At 46.2% G+C, this 23,902-nt stretch overlaps 1 protein-coding gene across 3 annotated transcripts in view; it reads right to left on the minus strand.

Annotated features, from left to right (window-relative positions):
• Window positions 1–269: 269 nt before the first annotated feature.
• Window positions 270–23,902, minus strand: part of SRGAP3 (SLIT-ROBO Rho GTPase activating protein 3) — a 268,212-nt gene continuing 244,579 nt past the window's right edge. For 2 of the 3 annotated variants that reach the window (XM_033210534.1, XM_033210533.1), the window contains exons 19-22: window positions 14,341–14,521; window positions 12,913–13,062; window positions 10,200–10,527; window positions 270–5,632 (exon numbers count right to left, since the gene is read on the minus strand). In XM_033210534.1, the coding sequence (XP_033066425.1) occupies window positions 5,219–5,632; window positions 10,200–10,527; window positions 12,913–13,062; window positions 14,341–14,521 (1,073 nt within the window). In that variant the 3' untranslated portion in view covers window positions 270–5,218. The remainder of the gene's footprint in view (window positions 5,633–10,199; window positions 10,528–12,912; window positions 13,063–14,340; window positions 14,522–23,902) is intronic. The other variant, XM_033210535.1, reaches the window with a different exon arrangement.

Raw genomic sequence — 23,902 nt, forward strand, 5'->3', positions numbered from 1 at the left:
ACTCCCAACTTGCCTTTGCTTTGACATTTCCAAACCCTCTTTTCCCAGGAATCATCCTACAGTTAGTTACCTTCTTCAGTTAGCTCTACAATGGAAGTGGTCCTCCTTGTAACCTTACCTTTACCTTGTTGGATCTGAGCTAATGGACATTTCAAAGGTGGTTCCTAGGGGAAGCAGGCAGACAGTGTGGACTGGAGGATGGGGAGTCCCCCCAGGACCTCTCCACCCCTGATGTGCCACCTCGCCCTTTCAAAAACCACTGGAGCATGTTTGAGAAAAGTTAAGCTGTTTTATTTCACAGGATAGCTCCACGTCAAACCAGCAGGCACCATCAGAATACGCGACAGAGGATCCAATCAGACACTCTATAGGACGGGCGTTTGGTTGTAAGGTAGAGAAACGATATCCAGAAGAGGGCAACATTTATCGTCACGTGGGGACAGGCAACCAGCAATTTCCTAGGGGGGTTTTGGTTTGTTTTTCCTGTCACAATTTGGGGAGGAAGGAAACCAAAGGAAACGAAATAGACCAGCCACTCTGAAGCAATCAGAATCAAACCTATTGCCAAACCATGTAAACAGTCACACTGCCGGGAACAAGGGCCTGGGCAGAAACCCTAGCCAGGATCGACTTCCGTCTAAGGAAGGAAAAGTGCACTCTGGTTGTTCTGGTTCAAGGAACAGCTTTGTTATTTGCCAGGGACAGTTCACACAGAAAGGAGGTGTCAACAAGGGGCAGCAATGGCCATGTGGCCAGTCCCAGAGGGACAGTGGGACACTGGCAGATCAATCTCAGGGAGGTCAGGAGGGCTTGGACCTGACAGCAAAGTCCCTTCTCCCGGCTCCCCTGGGCAGCTTTGGATATGTGGGGAATGCTCTATGTGGCTGCTCAGAGGAGAGGAGACCCCAGAGAACCGGGGAAGTTGACATGAAATGTCAGCGTTAGCTCTGCACAGCAGAAAATCAGCTAGGCAACACCTCGGCTCACCCCTTTCTGCCTTTCCTCCCGGCCACCACCCCCACTCCCAGCCCAGCAGGGGCCAACCCCATAGTTGTGAGCCAGCCACTCTTCTTTCTGGGTTTCTTAGGAGAATGAGGCATTTGCTCTAGTGTGGAACCATCTGGATGTGTGAAAAGTTAGGAATAGAAAGACTGAGAGGAAGAACCATTACCCGAGTCCTCACGTTTTTCCATTAGCTGTGTACATGCACTGAGTGCCATATCACGACCAGGTCATGAGAAGTCCTCCACATTCGTGCCTCCCGAATGACAAAGAAATATACCCAACAAGGCACTCCAAGGGACTCCAACAGAGAAGAGAGCCCCACATAAAGGCCCCTTCCCACACTGGCTCCTCTTTGTGTACCACAAACCAGTTTTAAGTGTTTATAAGGCAGATCTCTGAACTGCTGGTTCCAGCTGATAGCCAAAATATGGCTCAATTTCCCTGTGTCTCTTCCCACTCCGATTTCTTCATTGAATAGAAACCTTTCATCCCTTGGGAATCCATTTCTCTCCTGACCCCTGGCCTGGTGACTTCAGAGAAAAGACTCCAAAGTCTAATTCCCAAGCTTGCAATTCCCTCCAATTGTGCACTCTGTCCGGGGTTCAAAAGGCGCTTCAAGGTGAGAAATCGTTAGCACTGAAACAAGGAAAGGCAAGAATTTTTCATAGAATCCCACAGCTCAGAGCAGCTCTTTAAGAGGAAAAGGGAATAAAAGGGGAGGGGGAGAGTGGGGTAGGAAGCACAGCTTGTTCTCAATTTAATCCAGAAAGCTCTTTAGCGGCAACTGAGCCACAAGGCCCAGGAAACTAGACCAGGAATTAATTGTCTTTGGTCAGTTTTAAATGAACAACTTGCTGGTTCATTCCTAAAATAGATTGAACATCGGTTATACATAAAGACAAAAGGCTTGACCTCAGGATAAGTCAAAGGTTAAGAAAAGAAATCATTCCATGAAGCAAAGAAAAAAAAAATGCCCGTTGTCAACTAACTGATCAGTACGGCTTTCAATAATGGTGATGAACAAGTAGGTAAACACCACTTCCCCTTGTACAATTGGTTATATTGAAGACTACTAACTAGGTTACTACATTTCCCCCACACTCACTGTACAGTTAGGTATTTGTTTTTACATTGATCTATCTACTAGGTGCAAAGATTTGGTGAGTGGCATTGGCTAAAATTTAATTGTAGCCTTTTAAAAAATTACAATTTCACATTTTAACAGTTACTTTCCAGCATTTAAGCAAATACAGCAATATATAGTGGACTAAAACAGGCAGGAGTCAGAAAGAGAAAGCCAATGTTCAGGGAACGTTGATGGCACTGAGTGCTGTGGAGGGTGACTGAGACATGCATAGTGGCAGATGAGGAAGTGGGAACAGGGGAGGGGGCGGGGAAGTATTTTTCCACTTGGCCTGCGTCAAGGCTCAGATTTGGGGCTGGATGAGTGAGGAGACGTCTGCCATCTGCGTGTGTACATCCCTAAATGTGAACTCATCGGCCATTTCCCAATGGAAAAAAAATTAGGTGCTTAAAGAAAACAGCTAAGACTCTGCCCTCAGAAAATTCAGTGAAAGGCAGGTCCATTTTCAGTAAGAGAAAAACAAAATCAGTCAATTCAGAGAAAAATCCACATGGTCTGATTGGTGTTATGTATATCAGGCAACAGATTTTTCTACTCTGATTGTTGCTTTTAATCTGGTAGTTGTGGCAGAGATTGCTGTATTTTGCCTGGGAGGCTACTGGATTTAGGATCTGGGAGTATCTTGAGGGTAGAAATCAGAAGTCTTGTGTCCTGGCTGGACAGTATAGCGTCCAGCATGCAAACACATGACTTTAAGAGCCTGAGGCAGCCTCTGCTCTTAACCAGTGTCAAATTTTGGGCAGGTCACAGCATAGCCCAAGGCCTTACTCTCTTAAGCTATAAAATGGCAATATCTTTCTGTGCTCCAAGGCAGATGGCCTTTCATATCCAGGAGCTAAAGAGAAGGGTTCATTCTAGGCCAAACAAGGGAGGTCAAGTTTGACACCAGCCTCTCCCTGAGATCCTTTTTCTGTTCCTTTCCTGATGCTCCCTTCCATTGTGGGGTGTCAAGTCCAGTCCTTCAGACAAGGTAGAGTGGCTTTACCCTCCTAACACATCTAGGTGCCAGTGACTTAACTAGGTCCCTCCCTTTGGGTGTATTTAACTTTTTGGGGGGGACCAGAGGAGAAGGCACCACTTAATCCAATGGGCTGAAATGTTAATGATGGAATCCAGGGCTCCTATTAAGATGGCAGGAAAATTCCACTGCTCACTTCTGAAATACCATTGGGAGGTTTCAAACAGAAGGGCTGAAGGGTTCTGATCTAAGACTTACCTTACTAATCTAAGACTTACCTTACTAATCACAAGAGCATTGTATTGATTCAGTGTTTTCCAGTGTACACAGCTTGCTCACTGCTGTTTGACCTTTATTACCCTATTTTATGGAGCAGAAAAGCCAGGCTCAATGAGGTGGAGTGACAAACCCTAAGTCACAAGGCTCTTAAGTGCTCGGGGCTGGGACTCAGACTCTGGGCCGTTTGACTTCAAACTTCATTGGCCTCGAGAGAGAGGAAGCTTGGGAAGAGTAGGGAAAAGCCCCTGCGTCTGGCAAAAGAGGGTAAGTAACAGTGGCCCACAGGGCACACAGATTCGCCTGTGTGCCATTATCCAGAAACAGCTCATCTCTGGAAGTGATCAGAAGAGGAGGTAAAATGAAATCAAAGGAGAGTGACCCGGAAGGGCTTTACTTGGCCAAAAGGCAAAGGCCTTGCTATTACACACGAAGATCATGCACCCATTTCTATCACCACATTTTCATCTACACTAAATGTTCTGGAGGGAGTGAGTGAAGAGGGAGGGAAGGGAAGCTATGTCACTTGTATTAACTTAACCGACAGTGTCCTCTAGGACAGAAAGTGTCAAGGACTGCCCCTCCCTGGCCCCAGTCTGAACTGGGCACTCACGGCTCATGCGTTTCATGCAAGACGGCACCAGCCACAGTGCGTCACAGCCTGATTTAAAATGAAAACGATGTGACTCAAAGTCTCCTTGCCTGTTTAGTTCCAAATCTGACACAGTATAATTAGTAGAACCAGGAAAAGAAAAAATTAAATAGTTTGAAAATGATATAAGTTAAACCTCTATAGTTACCACAGATTTATTCCTACAGCGTTTCTAGGTTTTGAAGTATTCCACACCACTGTATTTTTATTTTTCCCTTTTTCCCAACCACATGTAATACTGTGCTATGATGGGGCTTAGGTTCTCTCTATCCCCTGCCTCTACACACAAACACAAGGATGTGGTAGTCAGGGGTCTTCTCGCCAACTTTCTCCCATGCCTTCGGGAGTACCGTTGGCCTTTGGCCTCCGGGTGGAAGGGCAGGGTCTCTGGGGTGGACGGGGGTGGGGGTTTCCTAGGAAGGGTTCCCCACCTCTGGGAGCAGCCTGCTTAGGGGTACTGCCTGCCTCACCCTTCCTTGAGGGGCAGACTGTTCTGGAAGGCCACGACTTCTGGAGACAGTGGGAGTCTGTTTTTGTTTGTGTTTTTCTGCAGGTTAGTGGTATATTGCTTCATTCGCAGTTACTATGGGCCTCTAAGTTCTCCCAGAAAAGTCCCTGCAAATCCCACCAAATAACTCGGCGGGAGATGTTTGGTGGCATGGGTCTGAGGTAAATCTAAGTTTCATAAAAAGAAAAAGGAGATACTATATACACTTAGTATGTGTGTGTCCAGATCTAGTATATGTATATAGATGCATAAATATATATATATACACACACCTACAGACACATACATACATATACATGTGTATATATGCACACGTTGATATACACACACATATACGTATGTAGAGAGAATGTCGAGAGAGGAAGTTTCCAGTGACGATATGCGGGAGAAGCCATGTGGTATTTTGCCTCGATGTTAGGAAATGCTGTGGCTGGGGCTGCTCCAGCTGCAGCACTCCTCTGGGCGTCTGTTGACAAGCGAGAGGTCTGTGGGATTCCCATGGCTGGACGTGAGCTGCAGCCAGTGCCTGGGCCTCAGCTCTGCACAGACACGCCCTCCCAGACTGACCTCTGCCCTCCAAGGCCAGGGTCACTGGGAAGCACATGGAAGCCACCAAGGCCACCCTGGGCCGTGGCGAGCCACAGTGGGCCATGGCGGTGCGGCCCATCCTACAGGTCACATGGTGCCCGACTTGTCCGCTGAGCTGTTGGGGAACATCTTCTCGGTGGGCGTCACGGCCGGGCTGCCCACGCCCGAGCTGCTGCTGCTGCTGGACCGGTGCTGGACCACCGGCCGCACGGGCCGCATGGGGGGTGGGCGGAGCTGGGCGCCAGCCAGGCGGGCGGACAGGGCTGGCTTGAAGGTGGTCATCATCTCGGTGGAGGAGCTGCTGCTGCGGCGCATGGCTGCATCGGGGTCGCGGATGACGATGGTGTGAAGGGGACTGGCGGGCTCCGAGCTGATGGGGCCTGGCGGGTTCTTCAGGGGCTCCAGGGTGTCCAGCACCACATCTGGCGCCTGCTTGACCGTGTTCTGCCTCTCGAGTTCCCGCAACTCGTGCAGAGCCGTGCTCATGGTCTTCTCGATGTCCTGGGGACAGAGAGAGCTGGGGTCAGCAGAGTCTGGAGACCTGGGGTCACGTCCTTCCTGTCTGCTAAGCAGCTTCCCTTCTTAGGGAGGTTCCCCAGAAGCCTCGTGGCAGGGATGGAGATTAAGTCCTCAGGATGTCTTATAACCACGTGGGAGAACCAATGTGGATATCCCCTGCATGGTGCCTTGCACACGAAATAGATTTAGTAAGGGCAGGTCAGACTACTGACAAAGAGGGCAGGCTCTGGAGTCAGACAGACACGGATTCAAATCCTGGCTCTACCACTTCCTTGGTATGTGACCTTATGCAAGTTCCCTCACCCTCTGAGCCTCCAGAATCCTCATTTGTAAATGGCACATCTTTATAATATGGACCTCAGGGAGTTGATGAGTGCATTAAATGATACAGTCCCTGTGAAGAGCCTGGTGTGACCCCTGGCACAGAGTAAGCACTCAAAAATACTAATGACAATAACAGTAGCAATAATAGCTAACACTAAGCACCAATCCAAACCCTGTCCCCGAATAATTCATTTAATCTTCACACTTCTAAGGTAGGAACTACCTTTATGCTCATGTTACACGTGAGGAAACGGAAGCTCAGATTGGTTAAGTAACTTGCCCAAGGTCACACAGCTAATTAGCAGTATAGCCCAAGTCTGAACCCAGGCAGTTCAGTACTTTTAGTATTTTTTTTTTAAATCCTTGGTCACAGAAAAATTTCTTGGAGATTATGTATCAGAATGTTCACAGTGCCCATCCCAGAATAGAGGGACTGCTACTCTCTTCTCCGTATTATAATCAGAAAATTTTGTTTTTTAAAAAGTGGAAATTTTAACAGGCAAGAAAAATCTTCTGCCTACATAATTCCCGAGGATGTTATAATATCTGAGAGCTCATCAGGAGGACAGCACTCTGAAGTACTCAAAGAGAGAGAGCTCCCCACCACCCAGGGCAGCCTGGGCTCGCCATGCCCCAGGGCAGCTTCCCTCAGCTCCTGTCCCCTCATGCCCAACGTGGTGCTGTAGCTGGTAGGCAGCATTTAACCCAAGAGCCCTTGGACAGGCCACAGGGCCCCGGACTTTTGAGTAAAAAGACTCTGTGGCCAGTTGCTGACCGTGTGACCCTGAGCAAATCTCGATCACTCTGCACCATATTTTGTTCACTATTACAATCCCAGACATTTACTGTGAAGATGGGGTGAGATAATGGATGTGATGAAGCTTTGTAAACTGCCAGACGGTGGTTTTCAAAATCCTTCTAGCCCAAGAGCCCCACGGGTTCCCATGACTGTTGATAGGGATGCCTCCGCATCCCACAGACGTGAGAGGAGCTGCTTGGGCTCAGCTGGGCCAGATCCCAACTGGCTTAGCGATCGAGGGCACGGTGAGGGATACTGCCTAAGCCACCACTGGTAGGTGCTGTGCATAACCTCATGGAGGAATGATGACTATCAAGACAGGCTTGCTTTATTGCACATCCTAAAAAAAAAATAAAAAGTATGAGTCTGGTGAAACAGATGGTGGGGATGGAGCCTGGAGATGCTGGGGCTGGCCCCTTTCTCTACCCTGGTCTTTTACATTCTCTTTCCCCTGTCTGCAGGTGGCTTCCTGCCTGCCCTAGGCCCCATGGCAGGCTTCAATCTGGCTGGGGTCAGGGTCCCGAGCTCTTACTCCCCTCATTGTCACAGCCTATCCTTTTTGTTAGGGGACTATGGATGTCTGGCTAATGGCTAATATTAGCTTGTATGCTTCTCCAGGATGTTTCATCCCTTGCCCCAGAACACCGGCAACTTTAAGAAAGGGTCTTTTGTGCCTTATTCAAAAGGAGGCGCTTTGGGGGCAATTTTCTGCAGGAAGGGAGGGAAGGCAGACCCCTCCCCCTCTCTGCTATGTGCCAGCCCTGCAGTGACACAGCCCGCTTTCCTGGAGCCGAGTTGCCCAATCATCAACCACTCTGCTTGAAGGAAACCCCCTGTTGCTTTAGTCCAGCATAAGCTGCAAGGTGAAACTTTAATAAATAAAATGTAATTTTTGCCCCTCTACCACCATCACCACTACCCCCACCACCACTCTACCCCAGCAGAGTGAGCGGAAAGACAGAAAGCTCAGAGAAAGATCAGCCGAGTTGTTTAGGCTGCAGCCTTGCATTAGTCTGAGAGGTGATGCTGTGAGTCTCCAGAGGTGAGCGGCAGAGAGGCCCTGGGGGACAGAGCAGGGACCACGATTGCTTTTCATCTCCTCCCCAATTCGATCTTCCCACTTTGGATGGTCATGTTGCAAGTTCCACAAAGAGTCTTTTTAAGTGGGTTCACATCTAAATCATAAGGGATATTTTGAGACCAGAGAAATTTGGGTCACTTGACCTACTACTTGGGGTTCTTCAGCTGCCACTCCCCTTTGCAGCCTGCAAAGCCAAGGGCTCATCAGAGCCAATGCTGAGGCTGGAAGCTCTCCAGTGTCAGTGGGCTATTTACATATCATTTACCACAATTCCCTATTTGACCTCTATTAGTGAAAAGGGGTCTTGGATGGCAGCTGTCAAACTAGAGAGGGTGCAGATCCATCTGCAAACTGAGAACACATGCAGCAATCCCCAAGTACATTCTACGGGCAGGTCTTGCAAAATGCTCCATGAATGACGGTCAAAGAAGTCTGGGATATGGGGCATGCCCTGTTTTCTTTCTTGGAGATTCACAACGCATATCTTTTAAGGCAGCAGTCCCCAATCTTTATGGCACCAGGCACCGTTTATGTGGAAGACAATTTTTCTACGGATGGGGGTCAGGAGGATGGTTTCGGGATGAAACTGTTCCATGTCAGATCAGGCATTAGATTCTCCTAAGGAGAGCACTACCTAGATCCCTCACATGCGCAGTTCATAATACAGTTCACAGCCTATGAGGATTTAATGTCCCCACTGATCTGACAGGAGGTAGAGCTCACGCATTAATGGCTCCCGCTGCTCACCTCCTGCTGTGCAGCCTGGTTCCTAACAGGCCACAGATCCATCCATGGCCCGGGGGCTGGGGGCTCCGGCTTTAAAGGTTTTATAAGAAGTCTCACAGAGAAGCCACTCAACTTTGTCAGTGCAGCGTTCCCCAAACCTTGCTGACCACAGAACATGTATTCCCTACCCACTCCCTAGCATCCTGTGGAACTACTCTGCTGTGACAGCTATTTTTAGAAATAGTTTTCTAGACTGCATTTGATTCTTTATAAATGTAAAGGGCCCTGGGGCAGGCCTCAGGCCATCCTCTATCATAACTGGTAGAACTTTCTAGACTGGTAGAACTTTCTAGACTGGTAGAGTTTCCAGATGATGGTGGGTGCTAGGGTCATGTTTCCTAAAGTATGGGGGGACCAGCAGCTGGCATGCCTCCTTGGAAGGCACTGATCTTCAGGGACCCCTGGGAATGGGCGTGGGGCCAAACTAGAGCCTGCTGGTGTGAACAGGAGTACTCATTGCTAGGTGTGCTGTTTCTGTGTTGGGTATTCCCTGGGAACCCTGCCTGGCCTCCTCTAGAACACAACTCATGGCTCCCCGCCCTTCCTCCTTCTCCTTTTGAACAGGGATTCAAAGGCCATTCTCCATAGTAAAATTCTCACAGACCAGAAGGTTCTGATTGTCTCTGTTACCTTACGTGGGAGAGAACACTAGGGAGAGGGTACATAATGGGCCCCCACACCAAATTCCAGAGACAAAAAAGTGGAAACTTCTCAAAATATGATAGAACTGTCAAAAAACACATGAAACCAGCTATGCAAATTGTTAAACAAATCACAGTTCTATTCATTTGGCAAATGTAAAAATCATATAGATTGTTTCATCCAAATACAAAACAAACAAACAAAAGCCAGCCCTCTAAGTACTGGAGAAGAACCTGGAACATTCTTCTCTTGCAGCTTCAGCTATTTAGTTCTGCCCACCCTTTGGGTCTCAGGTCAAGTCCTCCCCAGAGAAGTCTCTCTCTGCCTAGGTGCAATCCTCACATTTTAGGCTCTCAAAATACTTTGGACCACTCCTTAAAGGCACCCAATCAAACAACTATTTCACAACTATGTGTGTGTATTTGCTGATGTCTCTTTCTTCTTTAAACTGTAAGCTCCATGTGGGCAGCGCCTGAGTCCATTTTAGGTCTTCATTGTACTGTTGGTGGCTAGCATGGTGACGGCCACATGATAGATGCTCAATCAATATTTGTCAATGAATAGACGAATGAAGAGAGAAATGAATGAATGAGTGAATGAATGAGTGAAAAACTGAATCATATCACTTTGTGTAGTTACCTACCATTACCCCAGCCCCATAATCTGGCCAATGCCCTCTCCAGCCCTGGACACTGGGGGTGTTCAGCCTCTATAGGAACCCCAGCAGTGGCTGCTCCCAACCAGTCTCCATTCCCATGGGAAGCCCAGCAAGGGACAGGGAAGCCACTCACTCTCCTGTTCTCTGGCTTAGCCATGAGCCTGGCATAAAGGCTAAGGTGGCTCTCCGCTCCACGGATTCCCACCCGCTGCCCTCTGGGGCATTTGGCTGCCCAGCCTGCCTTCCCGCTGGCCCTTACTTCTGCCAGGGCCTCGGCTTCCAGGGACTTGTGGTCCCCTAGGCTGCTGTGCCTGGTGGAACCGCAGGTCGACCTCATCGAGTGCCCTTCGGAGAGCGCCTTCTTGTCAGGGTAGTTGATGCTGCCAGCGCTCCCGAACGTCGCCATCCTCCGCTTCTCAGGGCTCTCGATCCTCCCCCGGGTGAGGGGGATTTTGTGGGGGCTGCTGGGGCAGGCAGCGGCCCGGGGTGGCGTGTCTATGCTGGGGCCCAGGCCCCGGGGCGGGCTGTGTGTGTCGCCCCCGCTTCGGCGTCTGGGGATGGCCGCTCCGTCAGATCGCAACCGCACTCTGCAAAGGAGCCAGGGGGCGAGGGGCATGGGGCAGAGGTCAAGCCTGGCAAGTCTCAGAATGGGTGAGTCAAACCCCATGCCACACACTGCACACTAGTCTAAGGAGCGGGTACAGTAAAGCCTCATTCAGCCAGACCCCATAATTCCACAATGAAAGACCTGGCTCAGCACACAGCTCTGCAGCAGGGGGAGGTCTAATGTGCAAACACAAAAGCATCTGGAGCACGGTGCTTCCAGGCCACAGACAGCTGTGCTGCCAACCGCAAAATGCATCTGGTCTACATGCTAAGTCAAGGCCTACAGGATTCCAACTCTGGAAACGCTTTAGTGATGGTTAGTTGGGCTCATGATACCCTCTGAAAAACTTCAGACATTTCCATGATTCTGAGGGGCTTCTAAGTGGTCTGAAGCTTTGAGGCTTGACTGTACCAAAGTTACCAGCACCCTGCAAGCACAGGAGGGGTCCCATGGGAACTGAAGATGCCCTAACGTTGCCACCCAACCCCCAGTCTCTCCAGAAGAGGGCTCCTTCTATGAGGCTTTTGTGTATCTTTGAAAACTAGTCATTCGGCTGGGCGCGGTGGCTCAAGCCTGTAATCCCAGCACTTTGGGAGGCCGAGACGGGCGGATCACGAGGTCAGGAGATCGAGACCATCCTGGCTAACACGGTGAAACCCCGTCTCTACTAAAAAAAATACAAAAAACTAGCTGGGCGAGGTGGCGGGCGCCTGTAGTCCCAGCTGCTCGGGAGGCTGAGGCAGGAGAATGGCGTGAACCCGGGAGGCGGAGCTTGCAGTGAGCTGAGATCCGGCCACTGCACTCCAGTCCGGGCGACAGAGCGAGACACCGCCTCAAAAAAAAAAAAAAAAAAAAAAGAAAACTAGTCATTCAAAAGTAAACACTGCATGGCTGGACAGCCCTTTTGTGCATTTGGATCTTTCCCACTTCCGGGAGGCTCTGATGCAGTGAAAAGGGGATTAGGGCGTGTTTCAGGAGGGTGAGTTATTGCCCTGTGTCTGCCGCACGCTTTCCTGTGTCCTCTCTCTAACCCACTTTATTAATCTGTTAAGTGGGTCTGAGTAAGATCTTTTGCCCACCCTTTACCTTTGCTTCAAGTGGGTTTGAAAGCACCTTGAAGATAAGAGGTTCTATACACAGGAGATTTTGCTACATCCTACAGAGGTCACCAAGAGTCTGAAGGGCTAGAAGTGGTGAGCGGAGAGGGAGAGGGACCGTGTGTTGGGAATGAATTATGACTAGGGACCAGCAGTGATTCAGATCCTAGTGCCACCAGCTGAGCTAAGCAGTGCTTGTGGGTGCCCCAGCAGAACCAAAGCACAGGTATTGGAGAGGAAGCAGAATTTAGAAAGAAAGAACAAGAATGAAGGAGGTGAGGGAGGGACGAGGGAAAGGAAAAGAGAGGCAGAAGATATGGTCCTCCTAGAAGTCAGGGGACCATAACTTCTTTGTCTACCTACCCCAGCCTTCCACTTCCCTGCCCTTCCCAATTCTACCATAGTGCCCTGAGCTATCTGCTGAACTGAACGGAATTTGCGGAAAAGAGGCATCAGGATTTTTACTGAAATAAGTTCATAAATTGTGTGTTCCCACTGTGACTGATTTTTTGGGGGACTATTTGCAAATACCCACATGTGTGGGTTGATCACATGACCCCTCCACTGGAAAAAACACAGAATATGACATTTTGAGACTGCGACTAAAAAGGCAGTGAGAAACTGTCAGTTTTGCTTTTCCTTTCTTCTTATTTCCTCATTAATTTTTTAAAAATAGCCATATACTTTGGATTACACCTGTTCTTCAGAATGACATGCACAGCTCCTTGCCTGGTAGAAAGGTCACATGACACAGCCTGGCCCACACACAGGGAGTGAAGAAATTGGTAATACTGCTCCCTCCAAATAAGTGGGTGGAGTCGAGTGTCAATTTCCTTCAACACATGAGTAGGTGTGAGTTTTCTGTTTACGTAGTGCATTTCAGGGAATATGTGAGCTTTACATTTTAAAATATAACAACTCAGTTCTACAACAGAAAGCTGGAAGGAGGTGCAGGAACTGGAGAGAGGTAGGAAAAATGCTTGCCAATTTGTATCTCTCTCACACATTATTATTATTTTAAACGAAAAAGCACTGAGTTCCCAACACATGTCTTTCCTCCTCCTCCTCCCTGCAATACAGGCTGGACTGTTTTATACCTGGCCGCCTTGGGCCAATGCCAGCCAGCCTGCCCAGTGTGCCCATCGTATCTTGTGGGGAACAGGGGGCTGCAGTAGGCTCCTTCTCTCCTCTCTGCTCTTGTGCATCTCCCAAATCAGACATGAACAGGCTTGACACTAGCAGGGAAAAAATGAATCCGCATATCCTACCGGCCCATCACCCCCCCAAAGCCGTAATCCGAGATGTGCTCCGTGGGGGACTGGAGGTCGTTTTTGGAGGAGGCCTTGTCATCCAGCAGTGGCCCACTGCTGGCCTCGCTGTCAGCCTTCTGGCTCAGGCTGTCGGAGAAGGCATCATCCCTGGGGAGAAGACAGACATGAATTGGAGGCACCTTCCCCCGGATAACCCAGCATATACAGGGCTCCCTGATACGTGTCTGAGGGGCTGAATTAACACAACTTTTGGTTACATTGTGCCCACAGTGTTTGCTAGGCCACTGCCCACTGGGTGCCTTCCCACCATGCATGCCCATTGCAACACTCCTGGTCAGTTTCCGCAGCTGGGACCCTCTTCTGTCCCACACCTACCTCCTCCTTTTTTCTCTTCTAGCTTGTTCATTCCCGGGCAACTCCAGGCTAGGACAAGCTAAATGTTGCAGCGTGTGTTGGAGAAATAGGGGGATGGAGTCTGCAGGCTGAGCACCGAGGGCTGAGTGCTGAGTCTCTGTGTGACTCCATGAGAAATAGCTTCTGGCTAAGCAAGGAAGGAAGAAGCTGCCTCTGCCCCTCACCTCCCCACCCAAGGCTTGGGCCACTGTGAGGTGGCTCAGAAGCTTGTAGGGGGGCCCTGCTGGCCTCCTTCCATGGCCCTCTGCCGTGGTGACGTGTCCCTGATCTCAGAGGTCTGGGGGCATCGGGAGGCTGCCAAGGGCCCTCCACTATGGCATTCCTCTGGCAGTCTGCTTGGCCCTGGCCTTTTCTCTGGCTGAGACCTCCTCTCTCCCATCACAATGTGAGCTTTTGATCCTCTTCCCTTGAGGCTCAGCTTGGTGGCTGCATGTATGGTACATCTGTTCTGCCGAGCCTGACCAGAGCTCCCAAGGAATGTGTGCACTGGAAGCTTCCATGGCTTTCAAAGGAATGGAAAGTGCAGAGTTTTTGTGGTAGGACTAGGCATTTGGGATTCAGGGCTCTTTTTTATTAACCCCTGAAATTATTTAAAAAACAGTACCCTATTAATCAGAAACAAGGGCATGTTTCTGCCCATCCCCTAAGAGAGCTACCTCTGGAGCATAGAACGGTAGGCAGGGGAGGCCTAGGAGGTAGAGGCACATGGCAGGATCCCCTGGATACTGATTCAGGGTGACGGGACGCCCTGGGGGCTGTCAGCTGCATTAGGATGTAGGCCAGGGGTACCCAACACTGTTTCTGTGTGCTCAGAAGGAGGAATTTGGATGTCTGTTAAGTGGACCACCATTTAAAGGGAAGTTAGATATTACCCATTCTCACAGAAGACCAAGCGCATGATATCAAGGAGAGCAAATCGCTGGCATACAAGCTAGCGCTCCCCTACAGTGCCCATTCCAGACATCACTAATCTATTTCAGCATTCTTCACAGAAGTCTCGACTCCACTCACATGTCCTGTACAACTATGTACTGATGAGGGATGAGTCCATCCACGCCGTTGTGCCGGCCCTCCCACCAGTCCTCCGAGGCGCGGTGGTACAGGAGCAGCGAGGCCCCCTTCTTGAAGGATAGCTCACGTGGGGACCGCCCCATGTAGTCAAACTTGGCAATAGCCTCGATCTGTTCCACTTCTGGAAGGAAAGCAAGGGAAAGAGCGTATCTGAGGTCAGCAAAGCGGCAGCTCAGGAGCCTCACTCAGAGGCCCTGGCTTCTCTGGGGAAGGACAGACCACACAGCTGGTGAGAACATGGACAGAACGCCTGGTGGGCTGGGGCTCAGGATCCTGGGGTCCTAGACTCAGATCCACCCTCCATCCTATGACCTCAGGCAAACCATCAAACCTCTCAAAATGTAAAGAGGATGCTGATACATCCTCCTTTTCCACTGCCCTTCTTGTTCTCTACTTTTTAATGCTCATTAATATTGTAGAATTTTCTTTTTCTTCTACCCCTTAACACAAGTTCTATTAATATTTCTACTTTTCCATGAGCCCTTTTCCTCTTTGTCATTTATAATACTTTTAGTAATTTTTAATCTTTTGAGAGGCCACATCATGTATGCAGACTCTCATCTGTGCAAAATCCGATACAGGATTTTTAAGGGTACCCAGACTCTTCAAAGTTCATTGTTAAGGACTGAATTGTGTCTCCCTCAAATCTGTATGTTGAAGCCCTCACCCCCAATGTGACTGTATTTAAGATAGAGGTTTTAATTAATGTAAATGAGGTGATTAAAGTTAATGAGGTTATAATGGTGGGGTCATAATCCTAGGGCTGGTGTCTTTATAAGAGGAAGAGAGGCTGGGCATGGTGGCTCATGCTTATAAGCTCAACACTTTGGGAGGCTGAGGCGCAAGGATCGCTTGAGTCCAGGAGTTTGAGACCAGCCTGGGCAATATAGTGAGACCTCATCTCCAAAAAAAAAAAAAAATTTTTTTTAATTAGCTGGGCATGGTAGCATGTGCCTGTGGTGCCAGCTACCCTAGGGCCCGAGGCAGGAAGATCACTTGAGCCTGGTAGGTTGAGGATGCAGTGAGCCATGATCAGGCCGCTGTACTCCAGCTTGGGTAACAGAGTGAGACCCTGTCTCAAAACAAACAAACAAAAGTTCTTGTATAAAAGCACATAGCTTAGTACAGATATTCATCAGGTATTCAGTTGACAGCAGCTGTCATGACTGTGATTATAATTATTAATGGATTTGGCCTATGGGATGGGTCCAGAGAAGAAGATGTTAAACTGCAGAGAGTTTAAGTGGTTTAAACTGTATGGTTTAAGGACCACACAGCTAGTGATATTTGGGGAAGAGACTTTTTGGGGAGCAGGGGATTGTGCCTACAGTTCATTCCACCTGTTTTATAGTTTCTACCCTAAGAAGTGTCCATACGTGGTAGAAAACTGATTTTGTATAGGTATTAATGTTTTAATATTTTAAAGTAAGCACAAAGATGTTTAACATTATAATTCTTACTTTATTTTAATAGAGCAAAAGAGTAACAAAAGCAACCCCCCCCTCTCTCTAGCCTGCAGAGAGCTTCCCCATGCTGAGCTTTCTTGGGGCTCTCTATCTGCTCCATTCACTGCGGATAATCTTGTGTTCATTGATCTGTTCATCCACCTGTCCATCACATAGTTAAGCTCAGAATATTTGGCTTTATCACCTTTTAGTTGTGTGACCTTGGGATACCTAGTTTTTCTTTCTATGCCTCAGTTTCCTCATCTGTTAAATGGAAATGGTACTAAATAGAACCTATCTTACAGAGTTATTAGAAGGATTAAGTGAGTTAATATATATGAAGTGCTTGCAACAGTGTCTGGCACATAGTACTCTATAAGAGTTATGCACATGTTGTCACCAGAGGCTGATGCACTTCTAAGGGCCACGGATGGCATGGAAAATCAAAGGGCAGCAGGAGGAAACTCCCTTGTTCACTCCGCATCACTCCCCACCACACACATGCACCAGGGCTCCCCTCTGAAAGCAATTGGCTCGAGAAGACCATGCTTGTGGCCCCATGAGATGCAGTGGCTTTGGGATGTATTTAGCTCTTAGTGACTGAGGCAGCCTTCTACAGGGAGCAGGCCTCAAACAGTCAAGTCAGCTTCCCCAGCTGGCTGCCTGACAAATGTCTTTAAATGCTGTTCTAACCAAGGTGATGGGAGAGAAGGAAGGAGGGAAGGAGGTAGGGAAATGACAGCACCACTAAATGGGTCAAATTAACTCAGATCTTGACTCAGAGTCACATTCCCAGTAAAACAGACAGAGATCTTGGTCCTTCTCTCTGCAGCATCTTTGAATCTCACATCCAGCTGTGTGCTGGAACTGCCTGCTAGCCTGTCTGCCTGCCTCGTTACAAGAGTCAGAAAGGCCGCAGGATTTGCAAGGGCAGGAGCTGAGCCCAGACAGCTGTGTGCTCCTGGGTTCACCCAGGGACTTCCTCTGACCCAGATTCCCCAAACTAAGAAAGGTGCTGACCTAAGCAGAGGTTTTCTGATACTCAGAGGGGCATAGAGGGGCTGCCTTCGGTTCCTTGTTTCTGCCTTTACCATCAGCAGAGCCTCCAGCAGTCACTGGACAGCAGCCTGAAGTTGAAAGAGTGGGGCAGCAAGGGGAGCAGAAAATGTGAGGGAAAGAAAACAGGAGGAACAGGGCTGAACCTCCACCTCAGAGAAAGCACGTGTGTTTGCAGACGTCGTTACAAAAGTGTGTGTGGTGGAAACAGTAATAACAGCTACCATTGATTATTACTAAGTCTGTTATTTGGGCTTCTCATGCCTGAAACAGAATATGTGTCTCCCCCTCATCACTCTCCCACACTCTGTTACCCAAACCTACTTCATTCCCTCATCTTCCCCATCTCAGGAAACAGAACCACTGTCTACCTGCTCACCCAGGCCAATGCCCTGGCATGGCTCTGCACACCTCATCCATTAGTGACTCCTTCAGACTGTCCCCTGGATCTGACCATGGCTCTCCACCTCCCATGACACCCTCTTCACTTCCATACTTGCTTAGGTAGAGCCACTTCTCCCCACAGCAGCCTAGAGAGTCCTTTACAATCAAACAATCAGATATAAAACTCCCCTGGTTCAAAATCCTCAGAAGGCTTCTCATGGATCCTGGAACAAAACCCCAGTGTCTTCCCACTGCTCATAAGGCCCTCCAGGATCTCGGTCACAGAGACCTCTGAGACCTCATCTTCTCTGTCTCTCTCTCCTTCACTAGCTCAATCTGCTCTTGCCTCACTAACCTTCTTTATGTTTCTCCTCCAACATCCCAGTATGACATTTTTCAAACACAAAGTACAATTGAAAGAATTTCACAGTGAACATGCATGGAACACAATGAAATTCCACAATGCTAGATTTATCATATATCTATCCACCCCTCTATCTATCCATCTTATTTTTTAATGATTTTAAAATTAAGTTATAAACATCAGTATACTTTATCTCTAAACACTTCAGCATAAATATTCATAGAGTTGTTTGTTTGTTTGTTTGTTTGAGACAGGTTCTCACTCTGTCACCTGGAGTGCAGTGGTGCAATCACGACTCAGTGCAGCCTGAACCTCCTGATATTAAGCAATTCTTCCACCTCAGCCCCCTGAGTAGCTGGGACCGCAGGCACATGCCACCATACCAAGCTAGTTTTTTACGTTTCTGTAGAAATTGGGGGGTCTCACTCTATTGCCCAGGCTGGTCTCGAACTTCTGGACTCAAGCGATCCTCCTGCCTTGGCCTCCCAAAGTGCTGGGATTACAGGCCTGAGCCACCACCCCCAGCTACAGAGCCTTCTTGATGCTTTTAAAACATGACAAGTGTCTTCCTGTTACAGGACCTTTGTACTTCCTGTTGCTTCTCCCTGGGATGTCTTTCTCCCCGATCTTTGCATTCATCCACACTCAACAAATATTTATTAATGCTATGTGCCACTTGCTAATTTCATTCAGGTCTGTACTCAAATGTCATTGCCTTAGCAAGGCCTTTCCCAGCCACTCCCAACTACAGGAGTCCCAATTGCCAAATCACTTTTTAACACCTTCTCTTGCTTTATTTCTCTTCATGGCACTTATCACAACCTGAAATTTATGTGTGTGTGCATGATGTGTGTATTTACGTTTGTGGTGTGGGGGTGTGTGTGTATATATATAGTATGTATATATACACATATACATATGTGTACACACATATAATTTTGAAACTTTACTATCAATCTTTCCTACTAAAGTGTGGGTACCATTAGGACAGATTTTCTTTTCTTACCTACTATATTCTGACTCCTAGAACAGACCCTGGGACAAACAGGCACCAAATATGTATTTATTGCTTGCATGAACAAATTCAGCTTTTACTGGTACCAGGTGTTCTACTTACATTATCACATTTAATCCCATAACAACATTTGAGGCACTACCCTCATTTTATAGATGAGGGAACTGGAGCTGGGTTGAATGATGGGCCTCGGGTTGGGTCACACCAGTAGATACAGTGATGAGCTAACATCTGAGCTCAGGTCCCAGACATCATTAATAGAGGTTTCTAGATGTTTCTGAATTGTGCTAAGCTTATTCCTGCCACAAGGTCTTTGCTTTTGTATAGTGTAAATGTGACTATATAGATATGCAATGCTCTATGTTTGATGCAATTCAACTCTTGTGTATTGAGAGGCTAATTGTACCAGGTAAAAACCCTGTGGGCTCTACAGTGAGGGAAGAGATGAATAGCCCAGCCCCTGAGCTAGAGGAGAGGTTGAGACTGTCTCGGTAGGGGCCTGGCTGGAATCACACTTTAGAAAATCACTCCAGTGGCAAAGCAGAGCAGTGGAAGGAGTGGAGGGGAGAAACTGGGGGCAGCAGTGCTTCAGAGGCTGCTACACTGGTCCAGCCTCTGGACTAGCATGGGCTAGACATGGGCTTTTCTGGAGATGAAAAGACATGTTGAAACTTTGCTTTCATTTCAGAATCTGAAGGTTGGACATTTATCCTTCTCTACCCATCACTCAATAGGAAGCTCAAATTCCTCTCTCTAGCCATGCCATTCCAGAGAACTCTGGTACAGGTCATGAGTCCTGCCTGCATGAAAGAGGGGATGGCTCCATTCCTCTCAATACAACTTCATGCCCCTCTGCCCACCCCACCCCTTACTTCATCCCCAGAAGTGAGAACACTAATCTCATGCAACCAATTTACTAGAGGCCAAGTCACTGTATCAAAGGCAGAGAATGTGGGTGTACCTTCTCTTCTCCCTCATCCTCCTTGTGATGAGAGTAATGACAGAAGCCAGGGCCTGTTTACAGGGTCCCTCTTTTCTCCCCTTCTCCCTCATGACCTTGGGTTCTTTCTTTGCATTCGGTGGTGGCACCAGCTGATACTGAGGTTTAGATTTAATTTAAAAGGAAAGGAGTGAGACCAACCTCTGGGATGATGGCATGAAGAACTCCCCAGGAAAACTCAAGAAAAAATATAAAAAGTAAAAGAAAAAAAAAAAAAACATTTCAAGCCCCTGGAAATGGTCCTAAGGGCAAAAAGCAAATGAAGAAACATCTATTCAGGAAAATCTATAAAAACTTAGTTAGAAAGGTGAAAATCTCTGGTATCTGAACCAAGACTGCTCCCTCCCTCTACTCCTGCTCCAAGCTTGGGGAGACGGAGGCTCCATCAAGATGACTGCAGTCAAGAACACAGGGCTTCCTCTCCCTTTACCACCTTCCAGTCACAGGGCTTTTTTCCTGGAAGGAGCAGGAGCTCAGTGATTCTCATCCTGCTCCCACTACCTGCTGCTGAGGCTGAGTCCCAGGTGAGTGGAGTGGAGAGACCAGGACTTCATTCTTCCACACAACCCCTACTCATGGAATGGTGGCTGTACTTTGGGCATGGCACCACTGAAAATGTGGGTGTTCTATCAATCTTGCCCCAGCTTGTGAGGTGGTGGTTGCATGGCAGGAGAAGTAAGTTAAGAGGATCTCTGGCTGCCCCTCCACAAAGCACTCAGTGGGGACATCACTCAGAAGATGCCATTGTCTCCATCCCCAGTCTCAGAGTCCTGGCTCAGATTTTCCCATAGGGGAGAAGCATCCCATAAAACAGAAAGCTCCTAATCTTGTCCCAAAGGAATTGCCTTCAGTTGCAACAGAGCTTGGAGAAGTTCAAGCCGAAGAGCACTCTCAAGAACAGTGGAGGCTGTGTTGAAGGGCAATCCAGTGATGGTTCATGAATTTAATGAATATAGAAGCTAGACTATAAGCCAGATAGTTAGCAGAGGAGAACCAGGGAATAAGACAGCCAGGAGAAGTATTCCTGGGATCAGAACAAATATCAAACATTGACTTCAGAAACTATCCCTATAATGGGTACAGAATTTGACTGCATTAATTTGTAGAGCAATTTAGGACCAAGGGTACTGTTGAAAGAATAGCAACCATCCAGCAATTAGTGGAGATTAACAGCCAGAAAGGATCAGGGAAAGAGACTTCTACCAAAACCACTGTCATCTCAGGGAAGGAGAACCCTACCAAAACCACTGTCATCCCATAGAGTAACATTTCCATATATCACTGAAATTAAGCTAGTATAAATAGAAGCTCATTCAAATAAGATGTATATGGTAAACCTTAAAGAAGCTACTAAAAACTAACTCAAAAATAGTAAGAGCAGAATACTGTTGTCAGAGGCTAGGAAAGAAGGGGAGGGTATATGGGGAGTGATTGCTCAAGAGGTCCAATGTTAGAGTTAGTTAGGATAAATAAGTTCTGGTGTTCTATTTTACAGTAGGTTGACTATAGTTAACAATAATGTATTGTATGTTTCAAAATAGCTGGAATAGAGGAGATTTTTGAATGTTCACACTACAAAGAAACAATATATTTATAACATGATGAATATACTGCTTACCTGAATTTAATCATTACACAATGTATGCATGTATTACAATATCACATTGTATCCAATAAATATGTCCAATTATCTGTCCATCAAAAATTAAATGAAACTGTTAAAAATAACTCTAAAATATAGTGAAAACATCATTAAAGAAGTTTAAATGCTATCTTAGAAAATATTCACTAAATGCTATATTAGAAAATATGCAAAAGAAATCAGTAAAGAAGGAATAGAGGAACAAAAAAGATATGAGACACATAGAAACCAAAAAGTAAAATGGCAGACATAAATCCAACTATATAAGTGATAATATTAATGTGAATGGATTAAACAATCCAATTAAAATGCAGAGATTATCAGACTGGATAAAATAACATAATTTAACTGTATGCTGTCTACAAAAGACACACTTTAGATTCAAAGACACAATTAGAGTGAAAGTGAAAGCATGGAAAAATATATTATGCAGACTGGAACCACAGGAAAGCTAGAATGACTATACTAATATTGATAAAATAGACTTTAAAACTAAAAATATTGCTAGAGATAAACAGCAGCATTTCATAATGATAAAACTTTTGGTCTATCAAGATATAAAGAATTATAAACAAAGTGTACCTAATAAAAGAGCAGCAAAATACATGAAGCAAAAATGGACAAAAACAAAGAAAGAAATAGACAATCAAAAATAATTGTTAGAGATTTCAATACTCCACTCTCAATAATGGAAAGAACAACAATAATGGAAAGGACAGAAGAAAAAAGAGGAAACAAAAGACTTAAACAACACTATAAACCAAATAGACCTAACAGACATCTATAGAACACACCACTCAGCAAGAGACTATACATTCTTTTTAACTGCACATGGAACATTCTCTTGGGTATGCCCTATGCTAGTCCATAAAACAAACATCAATAATTGAAAATGATACAAATAATACAAAATGTGTTCTTCTACCACAGTAGGATAAAATTATTGATTTCTTCTACAGAAGTTTCTTCTAAAGTAGGAATCAATAGCAGGAAAAAAATTGGGAAGCTGACAAATAGGCAAAAATTGTACAGCATACTCCTAAATAACTAATGGTTGAGGAAAAAAATATCAAAAGAGAAATCTTTGAGATGAATGAAAATGAAGATACAACATACCAAAACTTATGGGATGCAGCTAAAGCAGTGCTTAGAAGGAAATGTATGACTGCAAATGCCTATATTAGGAAAAACAAACAAACGAACCTCAAATCAATAACCTAAACTTCCACCTTAAAACACTGCGAAAAAAAGTGCAAACTAAACCTAAAGCTAGCAGAACGGAGGAAATAATAAAGATTAGAGTAGAAATTAACAAATAGAGAATAGAAGAACAATAGAGAAAATCATAAAACCAAAAGCTGGTTCTTTGAAAAGATCATGAAATTGACAAGCCATTAGCTAAACAAACCAAGAAAACAAGAGAGAGGACTCAAATTATTGAATCAGATATGAAGGAGGGGACATTACTACCATTATTTTACAAGAAAAAAAGGATCATAAAGAAATACTATGAACAATTACATGCCAACAAGTTGGATACCTTAGATGAAATTAATAAGTTCATAGAAAGAAACAAACTATTGAAACTGACTTAAGAAGAAATAAAAATATGAATATACTTATAACAAGAGATTGAATCAATCATCCAAAAACTACCCACAAATAAATGCCCAGGCCCAGATGGCTACATTATTGAATTCTACCAGACATTTGAAAAAGAATTAATAATAATTCCTTATAAAGTCTTCCAAAAACTAGAAGAGAAAGGAACACTGCTCAACTAATTTCACCAGGCAAGTATTACCCTGATACCAAAACCAGACAAGGATATCACAAGAAAACTACAGACCAGTATTTCTTATGAATATGGATGCAAATATCCTCTACAAAATGCTAGCAAACCCGGCCAGGGATGGTGGCTCATGCCTGTAATCTCAGCACTTTGGGAGACAGAGCTGGGTGGATAACTTGAGGTCAGGAGTTTGAGATCAGCCTGCAATATGGCAAATTCCTGTCTCTACCAAAAATACAAAAAATTAGCCTGGTGTGGTATCGGGCACTGTAATCCCAGTTACTAGGGAGGTTGAGGCAGGAGAATTACTTGAATCCAGGAGGCAGAGGTTGCAGTGAGCCAAGATTGTGCCACTGCACTTCAGCCTGGTGGACAGAGTAAGATTCCATCGCAAAAAAAAAAAAAAAAAAAAATCACTAGCAAGCTAAATGCAGTAGCATAAAAAGAACTATGCTCCATGCACAAGTGGAATTTATCCCAGGACTGCCCAATTGGTTTAACATCTAAAAATCATTAATTAATGTAATGCATCTTATCGGTAAAATAAAAAAAAAATCACACAATCATCTTAATAGATGAAGAAAAAGCACTGACAAAATCTAATATTCTTTCAAGATAAAACATTCAACAAATTAGGAATAGAAAGGAACTTCCTCAACCTGACAAATGGCATCTATGAAAAACCCACAGCTAACATCATACTTAATGGTGAATGGATGCTTTCCTCATAAGATCAGGAGTTAGACAAGGATGTCCACTCTAATCACTTCAATGTTGTACTAGAGATTCTAGCTGGGCCAACTG

The sequence above is a fragment of the Trachypithecus francoisi genome, unplaced genomic scaffold (genome assembly GCF_009764315.1).
Source record: "Trachypithecus francoisi isolate TF-2019V2 unplaced genomic scaffold, Tfra_2.0 Lachesis_group0, whole genome shotgun sequence".
Classification (NCBI taxonomy): Eukaryota; Metazoa; Chordata; class Mammalia; order Primates; family Cercopithecidae; genus Trachypithecus; species Trachypithecus francoisi.